Consider the following 26,547-nt stretch of genomic DNA (forward strand, 5'->3'; position numbering starts at 1 on the left):
TGTTGTAGTTATGGCAGCCGTGGGGAAATCTACCATTTGATTTCATGCATTATGAACCAAAGATACCTTGAGAATGCTGTAGCTACGCTGATACAGAAACGTATCTTGTTTAATTCCTGAGTTGAGTGGTTTTGCCAAAAAAAAAAAACAATTATAAAATTATAATAATGCTCTGTCGCTTCTGTGCTGGGGCTCGGCACTTCTCCTCTCACATTAAGTATGTACTGCTTCAAAGAATGATGTAATCATTGTGTTGTGCCTGACGAGCAGAAGTAGTTAATCGCTGCACCATCCCCCAGCTGCTGTGTATGAGTGATCCAGCTTAGGTTGATTAGTCCTGTCTGGACAGTTCAGAAAGCTCCATGTTATGTGTTTATAAACAGCAGGCTGAACAGCATACATACAGGTATGTTTGGTTCATAATACATGAAATCAAATGGTAGATTTCCCTAAAATTGTGGCAACTGTTATCTTGGCCATTATTGTCCTCCTGACATTTTTACTTAACAGTTGAAAATGTCTAATAGATTTTTGTGCATGTGTCCAGATTATTAGGTTTACCCTTTAGTTATTTTAATGACTGTGTAAATGAGTGGTTTGTAAAGAATAAAAAAAGTGCACCCAGAATCTCATTTGCTTGGCAATGGGGTAACATAGGGTGCCATGCAACTCATTCTCCCAAAGCACTCCTGCTATTGATATTACTAATCCTGTAAAACATCTACAGGCAAAAATTGAGGCAGACTCCTGTGATGTAGATTTTATCCATTGGTTTAACATCTTCGCGTGTCTTTATATTTTTAACCCGTTTAAAACATTTCTGACATATTTATAGGATGAAGGTAAATGGTGGGGATCTTTTTGTTAGATCCTTAACAATAAAAATGATCAACCTATTATCCAGGAAAGTCACATGATCGCAATGATACTGGGGTATTCAGGAAAAGAACTCTGAAAGCTATGTACAAATGACCTAAGAAGTTAAAGGAGTGGAAAAGGCTTTACAATGGGTTGTCCTTCCTGGCTATAATATTTCTTAGGACAAGTAAATAATCATAAAGTTGTTTTAAAGACCTCTACCATCAGGTTACCTGATGGCAAATGATTGCAACTCGCCTCCTCATCCCGTCCCTGGGTGCACTAATCTACTTTAAAATAATATGCAACCGAGCAAATGGGCCATGTATTATTACGAAATGGAGGTGCCAATTTACATATTTTTAAAAAAGCTTATTGCTCTGAAACAGTGACCTGCTTAGCCACACTAAAACAAGCTATTCTGATGGTATAGGCCCAAGATTATTTATTATTATATATATTTTTCCCCTCTGCCAAGGAATCCACCTCGCCTGTAGTATCCCCTCAGCAGTCTCCACCATCCTCTCCACATACTTGGAGAAAGCACAGCCGACATGCCAGTGGAGGAAACGGTGAACGGCCTGTTACAGGGTCTGGTCCGTTTTGGACACCATACAATGAAACACAAACAGGTATGATTATATACTGGTTTAATTCTCTGAAGAGGACATGGAAACTCCATTTATATTGTCAAAAGGCTTTGTCAAGGACTTTCAGTTAAAGGGCTGTGTATGAGAAAGGTCATTCATTGAAAATTGTGGGGATCCCCTAGTAGCAGCAGGACTGTGAAAAATGCATGTATGTTCCAGGATTGTAGCTAGATGTGGAGCCCTCTGGTGCACTGGCATGTGACTGCCCTTTCCAGCATTTGTTTGACCTCTTGACTACTAGTTGTCACTTTTAGATTAGGGCTCCATCCACTCCTGTTAGATTCTAAAGTATTGGGCTAAATATTTTGTGCTTGTACTAATTTGTGTGATTTGTGTCCAGGTGGTTCGTCAGGTGAAGGCGCTTGGCCAGCACACTCTCCGCTTCCACATCAGGAAAATTGGGTCAGTTTTGCAGATACTCCACCAAGCAGTGCTATTTTAGCCATGCATCCCGCCTCTGTCCAGGTGTGACATTTTATTAGTTGCATATTCATTTGCTTTATTTGATTTGCTGCACTGGAATGGCTTTATTTTCCATCTTTTTATGAGTTGTTAGTTTTTTTGGTTTTTCCATCACAATATTATTATTATTATTATTATTATTATTATTATTATTGCTTCATTTAAAATAAGGTAGTTTGTGGCTTTTGGGTAGATGTGCATGGTCCACAGGCTAACATATCAATGTTCCTTGTACCCTCTACAAAGTGTTGTGGGCATGATATGACAGCAATATGGATTCTACTTTTACTGCTCTGTGTGAATGAGGGACAGTTCCATATGTGAACTACCACAAGTTGGTACAATAATTTTTTTTTTAAAACTATGTTTATTGGTTTTCCTGATTTTTGAAAAATGACCCTAACACGGGGCCAGCAACGTGACAATAGGTCAAAGACCTAAAAGAAGGGGTGATGGAAAGTGGGGGTCTGGAGTATTTAACAGAGTCTGTATGGCGCTGCCTGTCTACAATAATTTGTTCCAACAGTTGAGAAAACCTCCGTTCAGCAGTCGGTACTAGCGGAGAATTGGACAAGGGAGCAGTCCTGTATACTGATGTGGCATCCTGCCCCCAAGGGGGAACACATAGTACAATCAAAGCAAAACAAAAGCTGAAAAAAGAAATACAATACGATTTATAACTTTGCTACTCACCTTTAATATTTTCTAAAGATCATATTTCTTAGGGAAGGAGAGAGACTGTATACCTTGGGCAACTACCCTTTCCCAAGACTACACCTTTTTCCATCTCGGCCATTGTAAATTGGATGCTTAATATTTCTTCAAGAGAGAGAAACAACAGAAGCAGAAAAGCTGTGACCCAATAGTCTGGTGCTTCATTCATTTTCATGCTGCTAAAAATATTATTAACCCCTTAAGGACGCAGCCATTTTGCAGGTTAAGGCTCAGCCCGATTTTTTTGGATTCTGACCTGCGTCGCTTTATATGGTTATAACTTTTGAACACTGTTACTTATCAAAACGATTCTGAGATTGTTTTTTCCCCACATGTTGTACTTCATTTTAGTGGTAAATTTTGGCTGATAAGTTTTGCGTTTATTTACAAAAAAAAAGAAAATATGATAAATTTTTTGAAAAATTTGCCATTTTCGAAATTCAAAATCATTGCGTTTTCAGGCAGATAGATTTACCAGCTAAATAAGTTGCTGAATAACATTTCCCATTTGTCTACTTTACATTTTCATAATTTCTGAAATATCTGGATAATTTATTTTGATGTCACGCGGCTTACAAAAAGAATATCGCTTTTCCGGATTTTCAGAATTGACTATTTTGGGGATAAATACAGTTTTGAATGAAATTTTACATATTTAGCATCAAAACCCCTATATAACCAACCCATTTTCAAATCTGCACCCCTCAAGCTATCAGAAACCGCTTTTACGAAGATTGTTAACCCCTTGAGATCTTCATAGTAATTGAATCAATATGTAGGTGAAATTTAGAATGGTCAAATTGTTCCCTTATACGTTCATTTAGCACTAAAATTTACACATTTCCAAAATATAAAAAGAGAAAACTCACCATACAATTTATTCTGCAATTTCTCCTGAGTACAAAGACCCCCCACATGTGGACATTACTTGTTTTATGGGGGCACAGCGAGACGCAGAAGGGAAGGAGCGCCCTGCAGCTGCCAGGATTTTAGTTTCCTCATTGGCCCCTTTTGAAGGCTATAAAATTTTCGCTTTTGCGCTATTGGGGCCATGTGATGCCATTTTTTTTGCGCGATGAGATGCTTTTTCCATTGTTACCATTTTGGGGTTGGTATCACCTATTGTTGAAAATTTAGGAACTTTTTTTGAGGACAGGAGTAGAAAAGCATCAATTCTCTACTGGTTTTTTTACTCTTTTTTTTTTTTTTTGGTGTTCACCGTATAGACCAGGGGTCAGGAACCTTTTTGGCTGAGAGAGCCATAAGCGCCACATATTTTAAAATATAATTCTGCGAGAGCCGTACAATGGGGCTTATTTACTGAGGGTCCCGCGGCCGCATTTTTGTCGGGGATCACGCCACCCCCCGCAGAACATTATTATGCACACGCCACCCCCGCAGAACATTATTATGCACACGCCACCCCCCGCAGAACATTATTATGCACACGCCACCCCCCGCAGAACATTATAATACACACGCCACCCCCCGCAGAACATTATAATACACACGCCACCCCCCGCAGAACATTATTATGCACACACCACCCCCCGCAGAACATTATTATACACACACCACCCCCCGCAGAACATTATTATGCACACGCCACCCCCCGCAGAACATTATAATACACACGCCACCCCCCGCAGAACATTATAATACACACGCCACCCCCCGCAGAACATTATTATGCACACGCCACCCCCCGCAGAACATTATTATACACAGGTCACCCGCCGCAGAACATTATAATACACACGCCACCCCCCGCAGTACATTATTATACACACGCCACCCCCCGCAGAACATTATTATACACACGCCACAGCCGGAAAACATTATAATACACACGCCACCCGCCGCAGAACATTATAATACACATGCCACCCCCCGCAGAACATTATTATACACATGCCACAGCCGGAAAACATTATAATACACACGCCACCCGCCGCAGAACATTATTATACACACACCACAGAACATTATAATACACACGTCACCCCCCGCAGAACATTATTATACACACGCCACCCCCCGCAGAACATTATTATGCACACGCCACCCCCCGCAGAACATTATAATGCACACGCCACCCCCCGCAGAACATTATTATGCACACGCCACCCCCCGCAGAACATTATTATACACAGGTCACCCGCCGCAGAACATTATAATACACACGCCACCCCCCGCAGAACATTATTATGCACACGCCACCCCCCGCAGAACATTATTATACACACGCCACCCCCCGCAGAACATTATAATACACACGCCACCCGCCGCAGAACATTATAATACACACGCCACCCGCCGCAGAACATTATAATACACACGCCACCCGCCGCAGAACATTATTATACACACGCCACAGAACATTATAATACACACGCCACCCCCCGCAGAACATTATTATGCACACGCCACCCCCCGCAGAACATTATTATACACACGCCACCCCCCGCAGAACATTATTATGCACACGCCACCCCCCGCAGAACATTATAATACACACGCCACCCCCCGCAGAACATTATTATACACACGCCACAGAACATTATAATACACACGCCACCCCCCGCAGAACATTATTATGCACACGCCACCCCCCGCAGAACATTATTATACACACGCCACCCCCCGCAGAACATTATTATGCACACGCCACCCCCCGCAGAACATTATAATACACACGCCACCCCCCGCAGAACATTATAATACACACGCCACCCGCCGCAGAACATTATTATACACACGCCACCCCCCGCAGAACATTATTATGCACACGCCACCCCCCGCAGAACATTATTATGCACACGCCACCCCCCGCAGAACATTATTATGCACACGCCACCCGCCGCAGAACATTATTATACACACGCCACCCGCCGCAGAACATTATAATACACACGCCACCCGCCGCAGAACATTATAATACACACGCCACCCGCCGCAGAACATTATTATACACACGCCACCCCCCGCAGAACATTATTATACACACGCCACCCCCCGCAGAACATTATTATGCACACGCCACCCCCCGCAGAACATTATTATGCACACGCCACCCCCCGCAGAACATTATTATGCACACGCCACCCCCCGCAGAACATTATTATGCACACGCCACCCGCCGCAGAACATTATTATACACACGCCACCCGCCGCAGAACATTATAATACACACGCCACCCGCCGCAGAACATTATTATACACACGCCACCCCCCGCAGAACATTATTATACACACGCCACCCCCCGCAGAACATTATTATACACACGCCACCCCCCGCAGAACATTATTATACACACGCCACCCCCCGCAGAACATTATTATACACACGCCACCCCCCGCAGAACATTATAATACACACGCCACCCCCCGCAGAACATTATTATACACACGCCACCCCCCGCAGAACATTATTATACACACGCCACCCCCCGCAGAACATTATTATACACACTCCACCCCCCGCAGAACATTATTATACACACGCCACCCGCCGCAGAACATTATAATACACACGCCACCCGCCGCAGAACATTATTATACACACGCCACAGAACATTATAATACACACGTCACCCCCCGCAGAACATTATTATACACACGCCACAGAACATTATAATACACACGCCACCCCCCGCAGAACATTATAATACACACGCCACCCGCCGCAGAACATTATTATACACACGCCACCCCCCGCAGAACATTATTATGCACACGCCACCCCCCGCAGAACATTATTATGCACACGCCACCCCCCGCAGAACATTATTATGCACACGCCACCCCCCGCAGAACATTATTATACACACGCCACCCCCCGCAGAACATTATTATACACACGCCACCCACCGCAGAACATTATTATACACACGCCACCCCCCGCAGAACATTATTATACACACGCCACCCCCCGCAGAACATTATAATACACACGCCACCCCCCGCAGAACATTATAATACACACGCCACCCGCCGCAGAACATTATTATACACACGCCACCCCCCGCAGAACATTATAATACACACGCCACCCCCCGCAGAACATTATAATACACACGCCACCCGCCGCAGAACATTATAATACACACGCCACCCGCCGCAGAACATTATAATACACACGCCACCCGCCGCAGAACATTATAATACACACGCCACCCCCCGCAGAACATTATTATACACAGGTCACCCCCCACAGAACATTATTATACACACGCCATCCCCCGCAGAACATTATAATACACACGCCACCCCCCGCAGAACATTATTATACACAGGTCACCCCCCGCAGAACATTATTATACACACGCCACCCCCCCGAAGAACATTATTATACACACGCCACCCGCCGCAGAACATTATTATACACAGGTCACCCGCCGCAGAACATTATTATACACACGCCACCCCCCGCAGAACATTATTATACACACGCCACCCCCCGCAGAACATTATTATACACACGCCACCCCCCGCAGAACATTATTATACACACGCCACCCCCCGCAGAACATTATTATACACACGCCACCCCCCGCAGAACATTATTATACACACGCCACACGCCGCAGAACATTATTATACACACGCCACCCCCCGCAGAACATCCCAATACACATTTGTTAAAGTGTCTGCGCCAGTTTTATGTGGCGGCTGCTCTGTGTCCCACAAGACTGCTAGACTGTTGTTACTGCTAGGCCGGACCATGCGCCACATTTATTACTGACGTGCACCACAATTTTGTCTTAGGTCCTAGCTATTTTGTATCTCAGCTGCTGCAGAACCTCACATTAATGTAGAAATGCAGTGGTGGGGGAAGATATGAGGGGATGATGCAGAGGGGTCTGTAAGGGACACTTAGGAGCTTCATAGCTGCTCACAGGGGACAGTAAGGGGTTAGTGCAGAGTGTGACAGGACACTGGGGGGAGGGAGCACTTATCTCTGGCTGATCCCCGGCTGCTGAATCCTTCTCCTTGGGTGCTGCATGTCTCCTCAGTATGCAGCTCTGGTCTCCTCTGTCTGAATCTCCCGCGCTGCTACATCCAGCCCCGGGATTGGCTGCAGGCAGACAGTCTCCTCCCCTCCCTCTCTCACACACGGAGGAGACTGCTGCAGGGAGGGAGACGGAGGCGCCGCCCCTGAATTAACCCCGCGTACCCCTGCGCTGCTCTGCTGAATACATCCAGGGGCATTACTACAGCCAGGGGCACAACAGGAGCCAGGTAAGGGCCCCTGGTCTTGACAGTCAGCGTAGCAGATGCCACGGCTGTAGTAATGCCCCTGGATAGGAGCCCTGGCTGCGAGCCAGATGCGGCCATCAAAAGAGCCATATCTGGCTCGCGAGCCATAGGTTCCCGACCCCTGGTATAGACTAATAATCATGTTATCTTTATTCTATAGGTCGATACGATTACAGGGATACCAGACATGAATATATTTTCCCTTACGTCCCCATGACGGCCCACCTGGAGGATGACCCCTTGACCTCTGTAGGGACAGGAAGCAGAGAAGTTAAAAGGCCCCACCCCGGCATCCGTACTCCAGTGTCTTCCTGTCCCTACACAGGGCAGGGAGCAGAGATATATCTCTCCTCACGGGCCTCCTCCAGGGGGGCAGTGGGGGGAGCACAAGTCTGCAGGCACGGGCCGACCCTTACCCTGCCAGTTCCCGGACCTCGCTTCGGCGCATCGCGCGTCCTCCCTGGCTCTGTGGGGAACTGTTGTGCCGGCTCTACCCCCGACTCCGCGTAGTTCCAGGGTACCCGGATGTCGGAGCACGCGTGGTGGCTCCGGTCACGTGCTCCGACGCTTCATTGGTGAACTTCCGGTCGCACCGGAAGTGACGATTGGAGTCACTGATTGGCCGAGGCCGGATCACGTGCTGCGGCGCACGAATTACAGGACTTCCGGTCGCACCGGAAGTGACGTTTGGGGGCTCGGCGGCGCCAAAATTTAAAAGGTTTGGTCGCAGGTAGTCACTCTGACTCTGAGGTCTAGATCACCTACCACTACGCCGATAAGGTACTGTACACTAGACTGATGTGTTAATGTACTTGATTCTGCATATATTGTACTGCTGTATGTGAATAAGCCCCCCTTACCTATGATTATAGGACCCATGGAAGTATCTATCTTTTCTAGCGAGGTCCTGGCCATGGAATCTTCTGTATCAGATCCCCTGTCTACAGGCCTTGTGAGTGTCTTAAAGATTAATGGGGCAGGGGCTCTATTCATATATATGTTATATCCCCTGTAAATACTAAGCTGTCACTTATCTCTTGGCAGGAGCCTAAAGAGAAAGTGAGGAGCAAAGATCCCTCTAAAGATGGGAAGAAATCAGCCTGTCGTAAATGCAACATGTGCAATACAAGGCTTAATTCTAATTATAAAAAACCAGTATGCAAGGAATGTCTGGATAACCTTCTAAAAGAAGAGCGAACAGGCTTTAGGGAAGAGATACGTGCCTTCATTAAGGAAGAAGTCCATTCTTCTGTAGCCTCCTCCATAGCCTCACTTAGCCTCCCTGGGCCTCCACCCAAAAGGGCCTTAATATGTGCCTCAGAATCAGACCCTGACTCAGAGGATAATTCCTCCTTTAAGGATTCTCTAGAATTGGAGCCGTCCACTTCTCTATCCGCTTCAAAAATGGAATCCAGATATCTGTTTTCCTCTGACGACTTAGACCAATTGCTTAAAGCCATTCGTGATACTCTAAAAATTGAAGAAGTGGAAGAAGCTAGATCCATTCAGGATGAGCTGTTTGGCATCCTTAGATCCCAGAAAAAGAGGGTATTCCCCATTAATGATACTCTCAAACAACTCATTCAGGAAGAATGGAGAGATCCAGAAAAGAGGATTTCTGTGTCTAAGGAATTCAGGAATCGTCTATTATTTGACGAAAATGATACTAAATTCTGGAATTCACCTCCCAAGGTTGATGTCCAGGTAACAAAATTAACAAAGCGCACTGACCTGCCCTTTGAAGATTCTATCCAGCTAAAAGATCCTATGGATAGGAAAGCTGACTGTTTACTTAAAAAAGCTTGGGAGTCTGCTATGCTTAATCTAAAAGCGAATGTAGCCACTACCTCGGTTGCTCGTACGATGTACTTCTGGCTATCTGAGCTGGAAAATCACATTAGGGAAGGCACTCCCAGAGAGCTCCTGTTAGAGACTCTTCCAACTTTAAAGTCGGCTACTGCCTTTATTGCTGATGCATCTGGTGAATCCGTCAGGTTCTCTGCAAAAGAAGGAGCATTGTCCATTGCAACTAGAAGAGCGCTATGGCTAAGGCAATGGTGTGGGGATTTCAGGTCAAAGTCCAAACTTTGCAGCATTCCATTTGAGGGAGAATTTGTGTTTGGTCCTGAACTTGACTCTATTCTGGAGAAGGCGGCGGACAAAAAGAAGGGGTTTCCTGAGGTTAAAAAGCCACCCAGAAAACAGCCCTTTCAGGACTTTAGAGATCGAAAAAATTCATACAGAGGCAAAGGCAAGCAAGGGCGCTGGAGCCATCCGAAAGGAGGTAGAGGTAGAGGCTTCCTCCTCAGCTCCAGTAATTCAACCTCATTTGGGAGACAATGACGCCAGAGTGGGAGGAAGGTTACTAGGGTTCCTTGCACGATGGTCCCAGATCACATCCAACCCTTGGATTCTGGACATAATAAAGCAAGGGTACAAGCTAGAATTAACATCTCTTCCTCCCCAAAAGTTTATCCTGACCAGGCTGGGGTCTCAAAAGTTGACTGTTTTAATTTTTCAGGAAGTCCAGAAACTCATTCAGATGGATGTAATTACACCTGTTCCAGAAGAAAAGTGGAAGGGCGGTCACTTCTCCCCCTTGTTCCTCATCCAAAAGCCAAATGGATCCCACAGGATGATTTGCAACCTCAAAGGTTTGAACCAGCATCTCTTGTACAGGAAGTTCAAGATGGAGTCAATAAAGTCTGCAGTAACACTGATCCATCCAGGAGCCTACATGTGCACGATAGACCTGAAGGACGCATATTACCACGTCCCTATCTACCTTCCGTCTCAAAAGTTTTTGAGGTTTGCAATAGTCTCACCACAGGGGAAGAAACTATGCTTCCAATACAGGTCTCTACCTTTCGGGATAGCATCAGCGCCAAGAGTGTTTTCAAAAATCATCATAGAGGTCGTAGCCTTCTTAAGAACACATCAAGTCCTGGTCGTTCCATACCTGGACGACTTACTCATAATAGCGAAAAATCGAGAAGAACTTATTCTACACCGAGACTTTACAATCCAAACGCTACAGAATCTGGGATGGATTATAAACTGGGAGAAGTCTGCCTTGCATCCGGATACTCAGATCCTTTTCCTGGGAACCCTCCTGGACTCTGTGGACCAGAAATCTTATCTTCCCAGAGAAAAGTCAGAACGCCTGGTAGGTCAGATCAATGTTTTTCTCCATCGCCAGAGATGCTCGATAAGAGATGCTATGAAGCTCCTGGGGCAGTTAACATCTTGCATCCAGTGTGTCCAGTGGGCACAGAACCATACGAGAGTCCTGCAAGGTTGGATACTACAATCATGGGACAAAGATCCCCTACATCTGGACAACTGCATCAGCATTACTCCTGCGGTCAAACAGTCCTTAATGTGGTGGACCATTCCTACACACCTACAGAGGGGAGTTCCATGGCATCCTTGGCCCCTATCTATAGTCCAGACAGATGCAAGTCAAAAGGGCTGGGGTGCGAATATAGCAGGATCCTTCTTCCAGGGAAGTTGGCCTCCTCATATCCAAAGAATGTCATCCAACTATCGAGAACTGAGAGCAGTCCTGGAAACCCTGAAGACAGCCAGTCATCTTCTGGTGGGACAACACGTGAAAGTCCTGTCGGACAACTCAACAACAATAGCCTACCTACAGCATCAAGGGGGTACAAGATCTCCAGACCTTTCAGACCTCTCGAACGAAATATTCTCATGGGCAGAATTGAACATCAAGTCCTTATCGGCAGTTCATCTGAGAGGGAAGGACAACAAGGTGGCAGATTTTCTGAGCAGGAAAAAACTAGACCACAACGAATGGTGTCTGAACCAAAAAGTATTCCAGCTTCTAACCCAGATGTGGGGAATACCTGTAGTGGATCTGTTTGCCACCAGGGAAAATACGAAAGCGGAACTTTTCTACTCTCTCAGTTATTCAGAGACCACCTCGAAGTTAGATGCATTCAGCCACAAGTGGGATGCTCCTCTGGCATATGCCTTTCCTCCTCTGCCTATAATTGCAAGAGTTCTCCGGAAAATTCAAAGAGACGAATCCATGGTCATTCTCATTGTTCCCTTCTGGCCCAAAAAGAGCTGGTTTCCGCTCCTAAAGAAGATGGCTCTAGCAGAACCTCTAATGCTACCCATTCAGGAAGATCTCCTCCATCAAGGGCCGCTTTTTCATCCGAGGCCACAAGATCTCAAGCTCTCGGCCTGGATCCTGAAAGGAGCTTTTTGAGGGCAAAAGGCCTTTCGGACAAGGTAATCTCTACTCTACAATCCAGTAGAAAACCAGTTACCTCAGCTATATACCTGAAGATATGGAAGAAGTTTATTTCTTTCTGTGGTCCAGCAGTTCCCAATCAATCTTCTCCTAATATCTTACAGATCTTAGAATTCCTGCAAGCTGGGTTCGACATGGGCCTTAAGACTAGTACCCTTAAAGTCCAGATTGCAGCACTAAGTGTGTTCTTTGATTCATCCCTGGCGGATCATAGATGGATAAAGAGGTTTGTAAAAGCAACTGTCCGAATCAGGCCCTCAGTTAAACCTTCAGTAGCTCCCTGGGACTTATCCTTAGTGCTAAATTTTCTTACTGGACCTCAGTTTGAACCAATTGAATCTGTAAGCCTTAGAAACCTTACCTTGAAAACTGCCTTCTTAATTGCAATCACTACTGCAAGAAGGATTGGCGAGATTCAGGCTCTATCTATAAATGAACCTTATTGTTTAATTTCAGATGACAGGATCATTTTAACGCTTGACCCAAACTTTGTCCCCAAGGTTTGTACAGCTTTCCACCGAAACCAGGAAGTGGTCCTACCTTCGTTTTGCCAGAATCCAAGAGCCGCTAAGGAAATCAGCTGGCATTCCCTGGATGTAAGAAGAATAGTACTCAGGTACATGGAAGTCTCTAAGAGCTGGCGGAAGGACTCTAATATTCTTCTCCAATTCCAAGGGAAAAACAAAGGGAAGAAGGCCTCAAAATCGTCCTTATCCCGATGGATAAAAACCGTTATCAAAGAGGCTTATGAGGCTCTGGAAATGGCTGTCCCAGATACCATAAAAGCCCATTCCACAAGAGCGATGGCTACCTCCTGGGCTGAAAGAAGAGGAGCCACAATTGAGCAGATATGTAAAGCGGCTACCTGGTCGTCTTCTCTTACCTTCGCTAAACATTACAGATTGGACATTCCGAATAACATGGACCTTTCCTTTGGGAGAAAGATACTACAGGCCGTAGTCCCTCCCTAAAAAATAATTCATCTGGTATATCTCCAGGTGGGCCGTCATGGGGACGTAAGGGAAAAAGTGAATTAGTCTTACCGGTAATTCCATTTCCTTAGTCCACCATGACGGCCCATATATTTTTTCCCACCCTAGATATGTCATTTAATGTATTTATAAACCTGCTTGATTTAATTGTTTGTGCATATTAACAGGCAATAAATCGGGTTGCATCCAAGCCGGTGTAGTTATTTGGTAGACACTGGAGTACGGATGCCGGGGTGGGGCCTTTTAACTTCTCTGCTTCCTGTCCCTACAGAGGTCAAGGGGTCATCCTCCAGGTGGGCCGTCATGGTGGACTAAGGAAATGGAATTACCGGTAAGACTAATTCACTTTTTCTTACGTTTTACTAAATTTGTCAAACAAAACCCTAATGTGGGGAAAAATCCAAGTGGCATAACATTGGTACTTTTTTGGCTACGGAGCTGGTTGATGGCTTATTTTTTGCGGGACATGTTGTACTTTGCACCAGTATCATGTCGGAGTACACATGGTTTTTTGATCGCATTTTATAGCATTTTTTGTGGGATTGAATAGCTAAAAATCATAATTTTTGGAAGGTTTATAGCAGTTTTTTTTTACGGCGTTTATCGTGGGGGTTCAATAATGATTTACTTTTATTCTACGGGTTGTTACGGACGCGGTGATACTATATATGTGGGGTTTGTGTTATGATTTAGACTTTTTTTTTTTAGTTATATGTCTCTTTATATGTTTTGGGGGTTTTGGGCATTTTTAGTGATTTATTACTTTATTTTTTTATTGAATAACATTTTTTTTTTTTTTACTTTTTCACTTTTATACCATGGGACATGAACAAGAAATCCTCTGATTGCTTGTTCATGATAATATTCTGCAATACTCATGTATTGCAGAGTATTATCAGTGTCAGCCTATACACTTGCATAGGCTGGCACTGTGCCAGTAAGATGACGTCACAGACGCCATCTTACCGGCAATTCTTGCAGGTAACTCTGGGGTCCAGATCGGACCCCAGAGTTGCTATGGCAACGATCGGCGCCCCTCGAAAACGGTTCGGGGGGGGCGATTGTGGGGGTAAGACCCCCCAGAGGCATGTTAGATGCCGCGGTCGCGCTGACCGCGGCATTTAACGGGTTAAGCACCCGCGATCGGAGTCAACTCCGATCGCGGGTGTTACACTGGGGTGCCGGCTATCAGTCACAGCCGGCACCCCGTGTTTCCCGATGCCGGTTCGGCTCAGATCTTGAGCTGAACCGGCATGGGCTCAGCGTCCGATATATCGGACGCTGAGCGCTAAGTCATTGAGCTCAGCGTCCGATATATCGGACGCTGAGCGTTAACGGGTTAATAAAAGTATATAAGTGATTCACTGGACTATATTAAGAGGCACTCCACCCTGAACTAGATATCCCATGTTCTCCATTATGGAATTCTGGTGATCAGTCACCCGCCTGCTCTGTTCTCACATTTGGATTAATGACACACTTTTCTACATGAGACTGTGGGAACTTGTGTTACATATACTGGCACCAGATCTTTTTATATGACATATACCATAAACTGTTCCATACAGGCTCTTCACAGTAGGCATAAAATCGGTCATTGATATCGGACAAGCTCATGTCACATGGATATAATGAATACCGAATAGTCATGGTACCTTAGCTTACTTAGAAGTCACAGAGGATTATCACCATGTGCTTCCAGACGCCAAAAATACTACTAGTCTAGAAGCTCATGTGATTCTAAAATATAGTGAGTAAAATATACAAAAGTCAGGATCTTGATGTACAATCATGTAGTTCATAAAGACGACCAGCACTGTGCTCTTCCCTTGAAATTGGAGCCTTTATTAACCTCTTAAGGGTGCAACCATTTTGTAGCTTAAAAGGCTTTTCACACTGATCAGAAAGTAAGGGCCATATCCTGTTCGTGGGAAAACCCCTTTAAGGCTCGGCCCCATTTTTCGTAATCTGACGGATATAACTGTTGAACAGTTTAGCTTGCCAAAGTGATTTTGAGGGAGAGTTTTTTTTGTGACACATTGTACTTCATGTAAATTTTTGTAATTTTTGGTTACTTATTAAAAACAAATTTGGCAAAACTTTTTTATCAAAATTCCCTATTTTCCAAATTCTCAAAGGGGTTTCCGAGGGCGCGGCTTCCGCACCCCTGTTTGTTTACATGGGGCATGGACCATATAGATTTTTTTTTTTTCCGGCCCGTCTTTAACCTCTTTTAATCATCTTATTTTCAGACCTTGTTTTACCACACAAATTAGTTACTACCAGAGGTCGCATTAACGCCTCACCACGCGTCATAGACGCATGATGAGGCGCCATTACCCCCCAAAATAATTGCCATGCGTAAAGATACGCTTGGCAATTATTCAGTGTATTTTGCTCCCCTTAGCAGAAAATCCTGCTGACATGCACTGTAATGAGGAATTAAAATACTACTGGCCCTTTAATCAGTCCGTTAATTTCCTCCGCGCAATCCGTTGCAGGACAGAAGATGGCTGCTGGTCACATGTCCACATCACATGTCCTGCACCTGTCTGGGCAGGTCATGTGATCACCACTATGTTTGGCTGTGGTCTGTTGGTTCCAGTGCATCCAGTATGGTCAGTGTTGTGGTGATGGCAGTTACACATCATTACTATGGCAACAGATCAGCACAGTCTGTTACATCATCACTGGGTTTCCAGCGGCGGCCATCTTAGTGATAACTCCACCTACTTTAGAGAGGACATACATTTTGTAAATCATAAAATCAAACTATTTAAGCTCCGTTTTGTGACTAATGACATTGAGTATTGTTGTATTCATTTATTTATATCATTATGGGTTTTTGTGTCAGACGTTCATTTTCCCAGGATACCCCTTTAATTCTTATTTATGGCTTTTAGCATTTTTCCCTGGACATTCACCATAAAAATGTGTTATCTTCATTCTATTGGTCATCACTATTACGGCGATACCCCATTTATGTAGCTTTTATTATGGTTAACTTGTTTTGCAGAATATAAAACTCATTTTGTGAGAAATTTGTTTGTTTTTGCATCACCATGTAACAATGGGCAGAACGTTTACTTTTTTTTTTTTTTTTACAGAGCTTTTATAGAGCTTTACTTTTTTTAGTTTTTATCCCGGCCGTTACTGCGGTATTCCAACTATCGTGTACAGCCCACAGTGATCGCAAAGGCTCAGCTTCTGAACCCGTGCGATCACCATGACGTAACTCTCCCGCATCCTGTAGCGTAGAGTTACGTCAAGGTGCGCGATGGGGTTAAGAGAAATCTACCATCAAAATCAAACTTGAATAAACCAGGTGCAATTATTCATGGAGCCGGGCACTGTTATTGCGGTAATGTTCTTATATTTGTAAGGCTATATTCACACTGCCATTGCAGTGTACGGGGAGAGGAGGAGGAGGTGAGCGCAGCTCACCCCCGCCCCTCTCCATAGCAACCTATGGCGCACGGCGCCGTATTACGGGAAAAGATAGGACAGGTCCTATGTTTTTCCCGGGTACGGAACGGTACGGTGCCGTACGTGTGCGGCACCGTACCGCTCCCGTAGGGTGCCGTGCGCCCATTGCTGCCTATGGGGGACGTATATCGGCCGTATATACGTCCCCCATACGTTAGTGTGAATGTAGCCTTATTCATGGGGTAACAACCCCAGGACCTCTTAGGTTCATTAGTATAATTATAAAAGTTGAGTGTAGAAAGGAGGCCATGTATAACAAATATAAGAATATTACCACAGTCACGGTGCTTGGATCTATGAGTAAGTGTCCCTGATTTATCATGCTTGATATGGATTTTAGATGACTAAAGACTCCACTATTAATGGATGGTTGCCGTTCTGGATTACCTAATACATTTTTGTTCCTGGACACAGACTAAATCGCATATCCCTTCTTAGGCCTGTTGCCCATGAGCGAGTGTGATGCGAATTACTCACATCACACTTGCATTGTAAGCTTTCCTGAATGTCCGGCTTGAACAATTAGAAACTGAACTGACATGCTTTTTGTCTCTAAGCATACAGCCGGACATCACACTCGCTCATGGGTAACAGGCCTTATGCCAGCAGTGCCACTTTGAAGTACAATTTGTCTTACATAAAACAATCCCACGTGTGGCTCGGTAAATAAAATTAAAAACTAAAAAGCTGTGGCTTTTGGAAGGAGGGGAGTAAGAAACAAAAGGCTGCTTACATATGTGTAATATATATATATATTTATTTTACATACAACTTTCTAAGCACTCTGCATACCTTAGTACATAAGGTGCATGTAAAGCCTCCATCTGTGGTAAGACAGTAGGCTTCTTAGGTCTGCATTTCTGGAATATGGGAACTTAATACCATAAAAATTCTGTTGCTCATCTGCAGAGCTCATGGTGTGCAATATTACTTTTCACTGCCGAGGACATATATATGACATGACTTTAAATGACTTTTCTTTTTTTAGCTTTCTTTTTATTATTTTATAAGAAAAATACAAATAACTGTGTATTACAATACTTACACATTGGCAGTGTAGACAAATGCGGTACAATATCGTGAGTATGAGTATATAAATTCAAAACCATTGTAAAACACACAAAAAATTTTAACAGTGCCTATTATTTTCCATTTGTTTGGACTCGTTTATGGCCTTGTTCCTGAGAGGAACTTAATCCAGTCAGCCCATTTTCTCTTCTTCGCTATCAGAGATTCTATTCTGAAGTTGAAATCAAATAACAGATGAACATAGAACCATTTAGGCTCCTGAACACTCCATTAAATGACAAGGAGAATAATACAAGACAAAATGATGGGCAGTACGTTCTGAAACAGCCAATGGAGACCGGCGGAGCTCTCAAGGCAAACAGGTGCATAAGGCAACTAGTTACACCTTGAGGGCTACTGTGGTTTCCTGTAGGTTGGCAGTGTTGTACCACTGAGTTGTCTATCTCTGATTTAGTCTTTCTCTTTGTGGTAAAGTGTTTCCCTAGGATTCTCAACATTAATGACCATTTTTAAAAGTGAGAAACAAAATAACATGTCAATAAAACACAAAGGAATCTGCAATTATCAAGCAGCATTGGACATGTAAAAAGAGATGATAGATTAGACCGAATGATGAGGGAACTCAGAGGGGTTTGTTATACAGGTTTTGTGTGTCTGTAGTTAAATGTACAGTAAGATTGTATTTGTTCTCAAGCCTTTATGCTATCTGTGCTATCTGGGTTCATCCTGCTTCTTCATTTAGCCTTTTCCCAGTTGTCCATTTTATGTGTAAGAGCATGTATGACTCTTCTTGTACTCTTCTCTCAAGTGCCTGCATCTTCTTTTTTTTTTTTTTTTTTTCCCTGGTTTTGTAAAACTCTTGATAACTTTTCTGCATTTCAGTCAAGAAGGCCTTTCTCCTTCTGTATGGTTAATAGGGAAGAGTTACCTTGTATTTGCAGGACCAGACAACCGTACGCACTGTGGCTTCAGCTACCACCACCAAGGAAATCCGTAGACAATCAAGTAGTTATGATGATCCCTGGAAGATAACTGATGAACAAAGGCAGTATTATGTCAATCAGTTCAAGAATATTCAGCCTGACCTAAATGGCTTCATCCCTGGTAAGAAGAAATGGTTTGTTTGTTGTTTTTAAAGGTTTTTACCAGCTATTATTTTTATTGCAGAAATTAATAGAGCAGGTGATTTAATAGTAATATTTTATTTTTTACATTTATTAGTTAAAACAGCTCTCTTGTTTTTTTTGTTTTTGTTTTTTGCAGTGAATAGTTGAAAACCATTTAAAGGGAACCTGTCACCAGCTTTCACTAATAAGCCTAATGACAAGTTTCCTTAGAACTACATTATTTGTGCCCCCACTGTTTTTAGCTAATAACTGCATAATTCCTATCCCCAGAAAACGAACTTTGTTAACCAAGCTTACAAGTATGCCTTCAATTTTGAATAAATCCTCAACAGTGTCAACAGCAAAGCACCATCCCACCTCTTCCTCCTCCATACTTCATGGTGGTAACCAGTCATGTAGAGTCCATTTGTTCACCTATTTTTTTGCTTCGCACAAAGACACAGTAGTTGGAACCAAAGATCTAAAATTTGGACCAAAGCACAGATCTCCACTGGTCTAATGTCCATTCCTTCTGTTCTTTAGCCCAAACAAGTCTCTTGTGCTTGTTGCCTGTCCTTAGCAATGGTTTCCTAGCAGCTATTTTACAATGAAGGCTGCTGCACACAGTCTCCTCTTACCAGTTGTAGAGATGAGTCTGCTGCTAGAACTCAGATTAGAGAGCAGGTCAATACCTCTAACAGAGGTTGGTGACTTGGATTAACTTATTCTCCGCAGCTGAGGTGATTCTTGGTCTTCCTTTCCTTATGACTCAGTTTCTTTGTTGCGCTTGATGGTTTTTACAACTGCACCTGGGGACACTTTCAAAGTTTTTCTAATTTTCCAGATTGAGCTTCATTTCTTAAAGTGATTATGGCGACTGGTATTTCTTAGAATTTGTATTTTGGCTAGAAAAAATACAGCTAACAGTCTATTCAGTAGGATCAGCTGTGTATCCATCTGACTTCTGCACAACACAACTGATGGTCCCAACCTCATTTATAATGCCAGATATCCCTCTTATTAAACCTGACAGGGCACCTGTGATGTGAAAACCTTTTCTGGTGACTACATCGTGAAGCTCTTCTGTTCAGTTGTTTCACACTTTTTTTGTTAAGTACCATATTTTTCGGACTATAAGACACTTCTTACAATAGGATGCACCCCAGATTTAAGGAAAAATACATTTTACACCATTTAAAATATCCTTGTTGGGCACGCTAAAGCACAGCAATGCTACATCCACACATTTACACACACAGCTGTGCTACATCCACACATTTACACACACACACAGGTCTGCTACATCCACACATTTATTACGGAACTACGCTGCACATATAAGGAACACACAGGGGAACTACTCTCCTTCTCCTCTTCTTATCCTATCCCAGCGCAGCATGTCGCCATTCTCGGCAGTATCAGGACCGGTGGTGATGTAGGAAGCATGTGAGCAGTCACATGATGCTGACATTGCCGCGGGTTCTGTTGCAGTGCATAGCCATATCAGGACACCCAGGTGAGGGAGAGAGCAGTGCAGAGGCTCTGCTCTCTGGGAGATCAGGACATAACCCGATCTCCATTACAGCGTGCAGGAGGGACTGGCAGTGCTTAGATCCATCTGGGCTTCGGTCTATAAGACGCAGGAACTTTTGCGAGAAGTGCGTCTTATAGTCCAGAAAATAAGGTAGATAATTAATTCATAGTTTTGATGCTTTCATGCATATATATTTATATGGCAAAAAAACAGCACTCCAGACAATAGTTAGTGAAAAAAGTCAAAAGATTTATTCCATAATAGCAGCGACGTTTCGGCCCAAGGTGTGATTTTTTTTCTCCCACTACATATTGTCTTGAATGTATTTCTGGCCATTCTATACTTGGAGGACCTCCTGCCTGAACCTGGTTAGCGTGCACCCAGCATTCTGTGTGTGTGTGTGTTTCCACGTGGCTCCCGTGGAACATGCAAAACTTTGTCAACTATTGAGTTAGAGACTGGAGAGTGCTATTGTAGGGGAAATGAACGAATTCCCATGTGACAAAATATGTTGATATCTAGATGAATGCTGTATTAGTAACTTGTATGTTTTAGTCTATTATATTGCTGCATGTGAAAATTTAGCTGTGCAGATGAAAGGTTAATGAATTTTCAACTTCTCAATCTAAGTTTCTGTAATTTTTTTTTTTATTATACTAATGTTTTAGGATCTGCAGCGAAAGAATTTTTTACAAAATCCAAGCTTCCAATTCCAGAGCTTTCTCACATATGGTACGTTTTTGTGTCTATTAGGGTTGCACAATGCATCGAAATCTCGGTACTTAAAAGATACTTTCAAAGCCAGAACGGTTCAATACGAGGTTTCTGTTATGTGCGGTACTGAATGACTTCTACAGACTCCTTGTATCTGCAGACATCGGGCAGGGAATCATTTTGAGAGATGTGTCAGGTTTAGCGGCAGAGCAGGGGCCACTTCATGGGGGAGATATCTGTCCATATATGGGGTCTACACCTCCCAGGGCTTCCCCACACACAAGTTCTCTATTTAATTAAATGAAATAATTTTTTGCCCAGCCTGGGGTTTGAACCCACAACCTCCACACTCAACATGCCATGGAGAGATAGAGCCTCTATCCACTAGGCTATGAGCGTTTTTTTTTCACATATGCAGAAAAAACTGATGGGGTTCTAATCTGCTTCTTGCCCTGCCCAGTTGGTTGCCTAGCCACATTTGAAGAAAAAAACTGATATCATGCATGTGCGGTCCATTTTTTGCAGATCCATTGACTTCTATGGATGCATGTGGTCTGCATCCTGCAATTATTTTTCTCACTGTCTGCATGTTTGTGAAAAAAAAATGGACATGGGAACATACCCATAGGAAACAGTGGGTCCGTTTGCCATCTGCAAAAAAAAGGATAGCACACGGACATCAAAAACGCTTGTCTACAGGAGCCCTAAATTATACTATTTAGTATACTATTTTATATTAACATTACCAGGACAACTTTACAATACATATACTACACCATCATAAAGCACTAAAGCTTCTCCTGGCAAATCACTGGTGACCATTACTGATCGCATGTGTTTCAATGGAAATGCAATCAGACTGATCCCTGCCCCGAGACATTTGCATTGTGTTTTTAAATGCAATGTAAACACCCCATGTGACCGTACCCTAAACATTCAGATACCGAGTATTGCAATACTTTTCTGGGTATTGTATCACACTCAAAATTCTGGTATGCAAGTGTCTGTGTATCTATTATAAGTCCAGTTGAAGATCTTTACCATCTACATATAAATATTTTTGTTGCATTTTGTCGTCTTATAGGATTGGTAATTTTTCATTGTGTATTGGTCTTTATATACAGTATATAATTGGTGTGTTCTATCTATCATAGGGAGCTCTCCGATTTTGATAAGGACGGAGCGTTGACGTTGGATGAATTTTGTGCAGCTTTTCATCTCGTTGTGGCTCGGAAAAATGGATATGATTTGCCTGAAAAACTACCTGAAAGCTTAATGCCTAAACTCATAGACTTGGATGACACTGCAGGTACTTTAGTGTGCTCGTAAATAAAAAGTACATTTAAAAATAATAAAGGCACAAAGAGAGGTCACTTGCAGAATAAAACTTCATACCCTTATTATGTTTTTCTTGATATATCTTTCAGTAAAAATATCTGCACACGTTCGGTACTTGATCAGGATTTTCTTTTTGTAAACCGAAACCAGGAATGGTCCAAAATATGTCTCTCTGTAGTCTCCGCTTCTGGTTTTGGCTTTCAACTCTGATGCTATATCTTGGTCGAATACTGAAACAGCAGATACCCTGAAAGGGTTATAGAGGATCCTGGAATGCCCCTATTGCTTTAAGATGAACGATTAGTTATGGGTTGTTATACTGCTTAGTGGCCTATTTTGTTTTTCTGTATTTCTAAATTGCCTTGTCAACATGTAAAGGTGAGCATATTACTACTAATGGTTTTTTTAAAAGTTAATTTATATGCCTCTTAACAGGCCGGTGCCCCTGAATGTACCTTTAGGTGTTTGGACTTTTGCAAGTATTTGCTCTGACTTTTGTTGTACAAGCAACAGAGTCCATATGGTTTCCATTCGTTAATACGATAAAAGAAACAGGTCTAATTTTTTTTTGTTTCAGGCTGTTTTAAAGGTATATATGTATGTCTGACTCCGGGATCTTCAGTGGTCACAAGAATGTGTGTGTTTATAACAAGTGATTGGTGCCATGGCAAAGGTCTTAACTTTTGTCCTGTAAAAACTGAAATTGACTGTGTGAAGTCTTCACCTCCTGTCATTTCTAATTGGGGTACACTGAACCCCTGTTCTTTTGATTGCTTAATCTCTGCTGTGTGGGCAACATAGCTAGTGACAGACATGTTGATTTTGACTTGTGTGGGAATATGCTTTAGGCTGACCAAACAGACCACCGCAATCACAGCAATGCATTCACAAGCCGAAGGTTCCTCCTACCCACTGCCCAACTATGGAGAAAGCTGCTAGTTAGTGCCCGCTTACTGCTCATAATTACACAGCAGTTCAGAAACTTACAAACTGAATAAAAAGTTTCAAACAATTTCTTTACAATTTACAGCAAAAATTAAAGGTCCAAACTTTTCTACCCATAAGCCACTTTAAATTACCAGTTAGAGTAATGTCATATATTATATGAGAAAAATAACAGGCCTGTATTATACCGTTGACTTCCAGTAGTATGGTTTTGACCAATGTGTTGCTCTACCTTATTACTTTTGTCCAAACCCAGAATTCTCTTAAAGAGTACCTGTCACCACTTTTTCACATATACTGCTAGTAGCAGGTTCCTGGCATCAGAGAAGGCTTTTCCCATCTACTCCTTCCCATGTCTCATGCCATCACGGGTCCTTTTAGCCTCCTAACAATAGACTGTAACCCATGCTAAAAGTGTGAAACCTGTAATGTCATACTGGTCACATGACTCTAAATGCACAGAGCTTTCCATACAGCAAAATATCATAGCCTGTCAAACAGAAACAAGCAGGAAGGGTAATGCAAGTAAATTCTAATATGCATGATGTGTAACATTGCAGCCATGGAAAAGAACCATTTAGGCATAAGGGCAATGTTTTTTTTTTTTTTAATATATCTTTATTGACACATGATTGAAACAGAACAGCATCACAAAACAAGGAACATTCTTTAAGTACATCGTTAATAACAATGTACATCATTATGTAATCATTCTCCATTTGTGAAGAATTCTGCATAGAAGTGACAACCATGAAACCCCCTTCCCAACTTAAACATAAAACAATAACCGTCCTGGTTGAGTGGTGTCAGGCGAGTAATACAGTAAAAGTAGCAACTAGGGTTAGGCAATGCGGTACTTGCCGTTTTCCCCTGTAAATTGAGAAATCCCTCCTTTCAGCAATGGGCAGAGAGGTACAGGAAGGGTTTCTGTCACTACCATTATATAGTATCAAGTTATAAAAATCATAATACACCCATTGAAAAGGGGTAAGAGACTACGTACATTAAATAGGGTATCTGCAGAAGAGCACTAGCAGCTCCACACTCTTTGAAAATTATCCGGGCAGCCGTGGTGTTTCTACACTATATGCACATATGGTAGAGTCAAATTAACCATTTTTTCCCTCTGAGAGACAGTAGGAGAGCCATCAGCCATCCAACGTATAGCAATGGCCTTATGGGCCAGAAACGGTGCATCCTTCAGAAAAATAGTTTCATAATGGGACCAGCTATTCTCCCGGTAATTCCCAATAGGCATAGGGCCGGCGAGGTAGGAAACGGTTTGTTCAGGATATCAGACAGCAGAGAAACGACTTCTCTCCAGAATCTGGCTATGTAATCACAAGCCCCTGTAAGGTGGATGAAATCAGCTTGGTCCGCCTGACATCTGTGGCATCTAGAGTTCGGCCATCTATGCATACAGAACAATCTGACTGGAGTTATATAGCATTGATTGATTGATAAATAACTGAATCAACTTATTATTGGCTGCCGGTAATACCGAGATGTGAGAGTCCTTTCCCCTCCCCCCAGTCTTCATCAGATAGTGAGGGAATGAGAGCATCCCAGCAAGGTCTGACTGGCAAAGGGGGCCCTCCAACAGCTCAGAAAGGAGATGGGTATAAGTAATGGACACCAGACCTCTAGGACCCTTGTACTGCTGAAGTATGTGTGCAAAGAAAGATTTTTCCAAGTCAGTGATTTCTGTAAGTTCACAATTCTGTATTTTTGTATGTCTTTTTTTAAGCTGGAGATCAACCTGGTGAGGTAGGATTTTCAAGTTCTCCTGCTGATCCACCTCCAAGTAAATCCCCTTCCATGCCATCATTGAATCAGACATGGCCAGAGATGAACCAAAGTAGTGAGGTAAGTATATGCTCCATTCATCTTGTATATCTACTGCACAAACACATTCCAAAATACACATCACTATAAACCAACTACTTCATATCTTTAGAGGGAACCTGTCACCAGTTACCCTAAATAGTACCTTAAAGAAGTCTGTAATGGTTTTTCTGAGGGATTTCTGCATAGTTGCATTTGTCCTTATAGATTTCCAGTTAAGGAGGCAGGAGAGCTCTTGGATCCAGTCAAGCTCCTATGCAGGGGCGCTCTGGTGGGTAAACCCAGCCCCTTTGCAAGGCCCACAGCTCTACGTCACTGCTCATCCGTTTGAAAATCCGGCACATACACCGGCCTGCGCGCCCCCCGGACGCCTCTATAGGTGCACACCAGCTAGCTCATACTCGCGCTGGTGCATGTGTGTTGTGGACCTATGGAGTCAGCTATGGCACACAAGTATGTGGAGCTAGCTGGCGTGCACTGACACGTGCGCAGTGTGCACCTATGGAGACGTCCAAGGGCGCGCTGGCCAGTGCGTGTGCCGTATTTTCAAACTGATGAGCAGTGACGTAGAGCTGTGGGCCTTGCAGAGGGGCAGAGTTTACCCACCAGAGCAGCCGTGCATAGGTGGGGGAGCTTGACTGGATCCAATATATCTCCCACGTCCTTGACTGTGACTCTAGAAGGAATAAAAGTCCTTTTTGGACAAATGCAGCTATGCTGAAATCTCCCAGAAGAACCATTACATCTATATTGTATTATTTAGGGTTATTCAAGTGGGTTACTGGTGAGATGTTCCCTTTTAAACCATTGAAATTATTTTTTATTCATTATTTTTAAAAGTGCTGGTGATAAAATTTTGTAATATACTTTAAGTTTATTATTTCCGGCTTCTTTTCCATTACCCTGATTGTTCTATCTGAAAGCAGTTTTGAAGTCTATACACACAGATGGATAAGGATAAAAGGCTAGAGCTTATTTCATATATAGATAATATTTTGCGTGATAATTCAGCTCTGTAGAGAGTCGGGCAAGTGACCTCTTGAAAGGAGTTAAGTAAATAGATAAGAAAAAGTTGTTAACGTTTGATCTGTGTGACTATGAGGGGGAAAGTGTATATGTTATATACAGTGATACAGGAAGATACAGCCCCCCCCCCCCCCGTAGTGTAGTATATTGCCGGCCAGCCAATCTCCCCCAACCCCCCCCCCCCCTTAGTGTAGTATATGGCCGGCAACCCCCCACCCCACCCCCACCCCCGTAGTGTAGTATATGGCCGGCAATGAGCCAGTGGCTCATTGTAATGAATGACCTGCAAAAATGCCATATATTGCCATAC

At 43.3% G+C, this 26,547-nt stretch overlaps 1 protein-coding gene across 3 annotated transcripts in view; it reads left to right on the forward strand.

The window, feature by feature from the left end:
- The window catches only part of REPS1 (RALBP1 associated Eps domain containing 1), a 65,678-nt gene that overhangs the window by 12,444 nt on the left and 26,687 nt on the right, over window positions 1-26,547 (forward strand). For 2 of the 3 annotated variants that reach the window (XM_072141389.1, XM_072141392.1), the window contains exons 4-9: window positions 1,337-1,490; window positions 1,849-1,973; window positions 18,671-18,833; window positions 21,038-21,101; window positions 22,238-22,392; window positions 25,114-25,232. In XM_072141389.1, the coding sequence (XP_071997490.1) occupies window positions 1,337-1,490; window positions 1,849-1,973; window positions 18,671-18,833; window positions 21,038-21,101; window positions 22,238-22,392; window positions 25,114-25,232 (780 nt within the window). The remainder of the gene's footprint in view (window positions 1-1,336; window positions 1,491-1,848; window positions 1,974-18,670; window positions 18,834-21,037; window positions 21,102-22,237; window positions 22,393-25,113; window positions 25,233-26,547) is intronic. The other variant, XM_072141391.1, reaches the window with a different exon arrangement.

Source organism: Engystomops pustulosus, chromosome 3, assembly GCF_040894005.1.
Source record: "Engystomops pustulosus chromosome 3, aEngPut4.maternal, whole genome shotgun sequence".
Classification (NCBI taxonomy): Eukaryota; Metazoa; Chordata; class Amphibia; order Anura; family Leptodactylidae; genus Engystomops; species Engystomops pustulosus.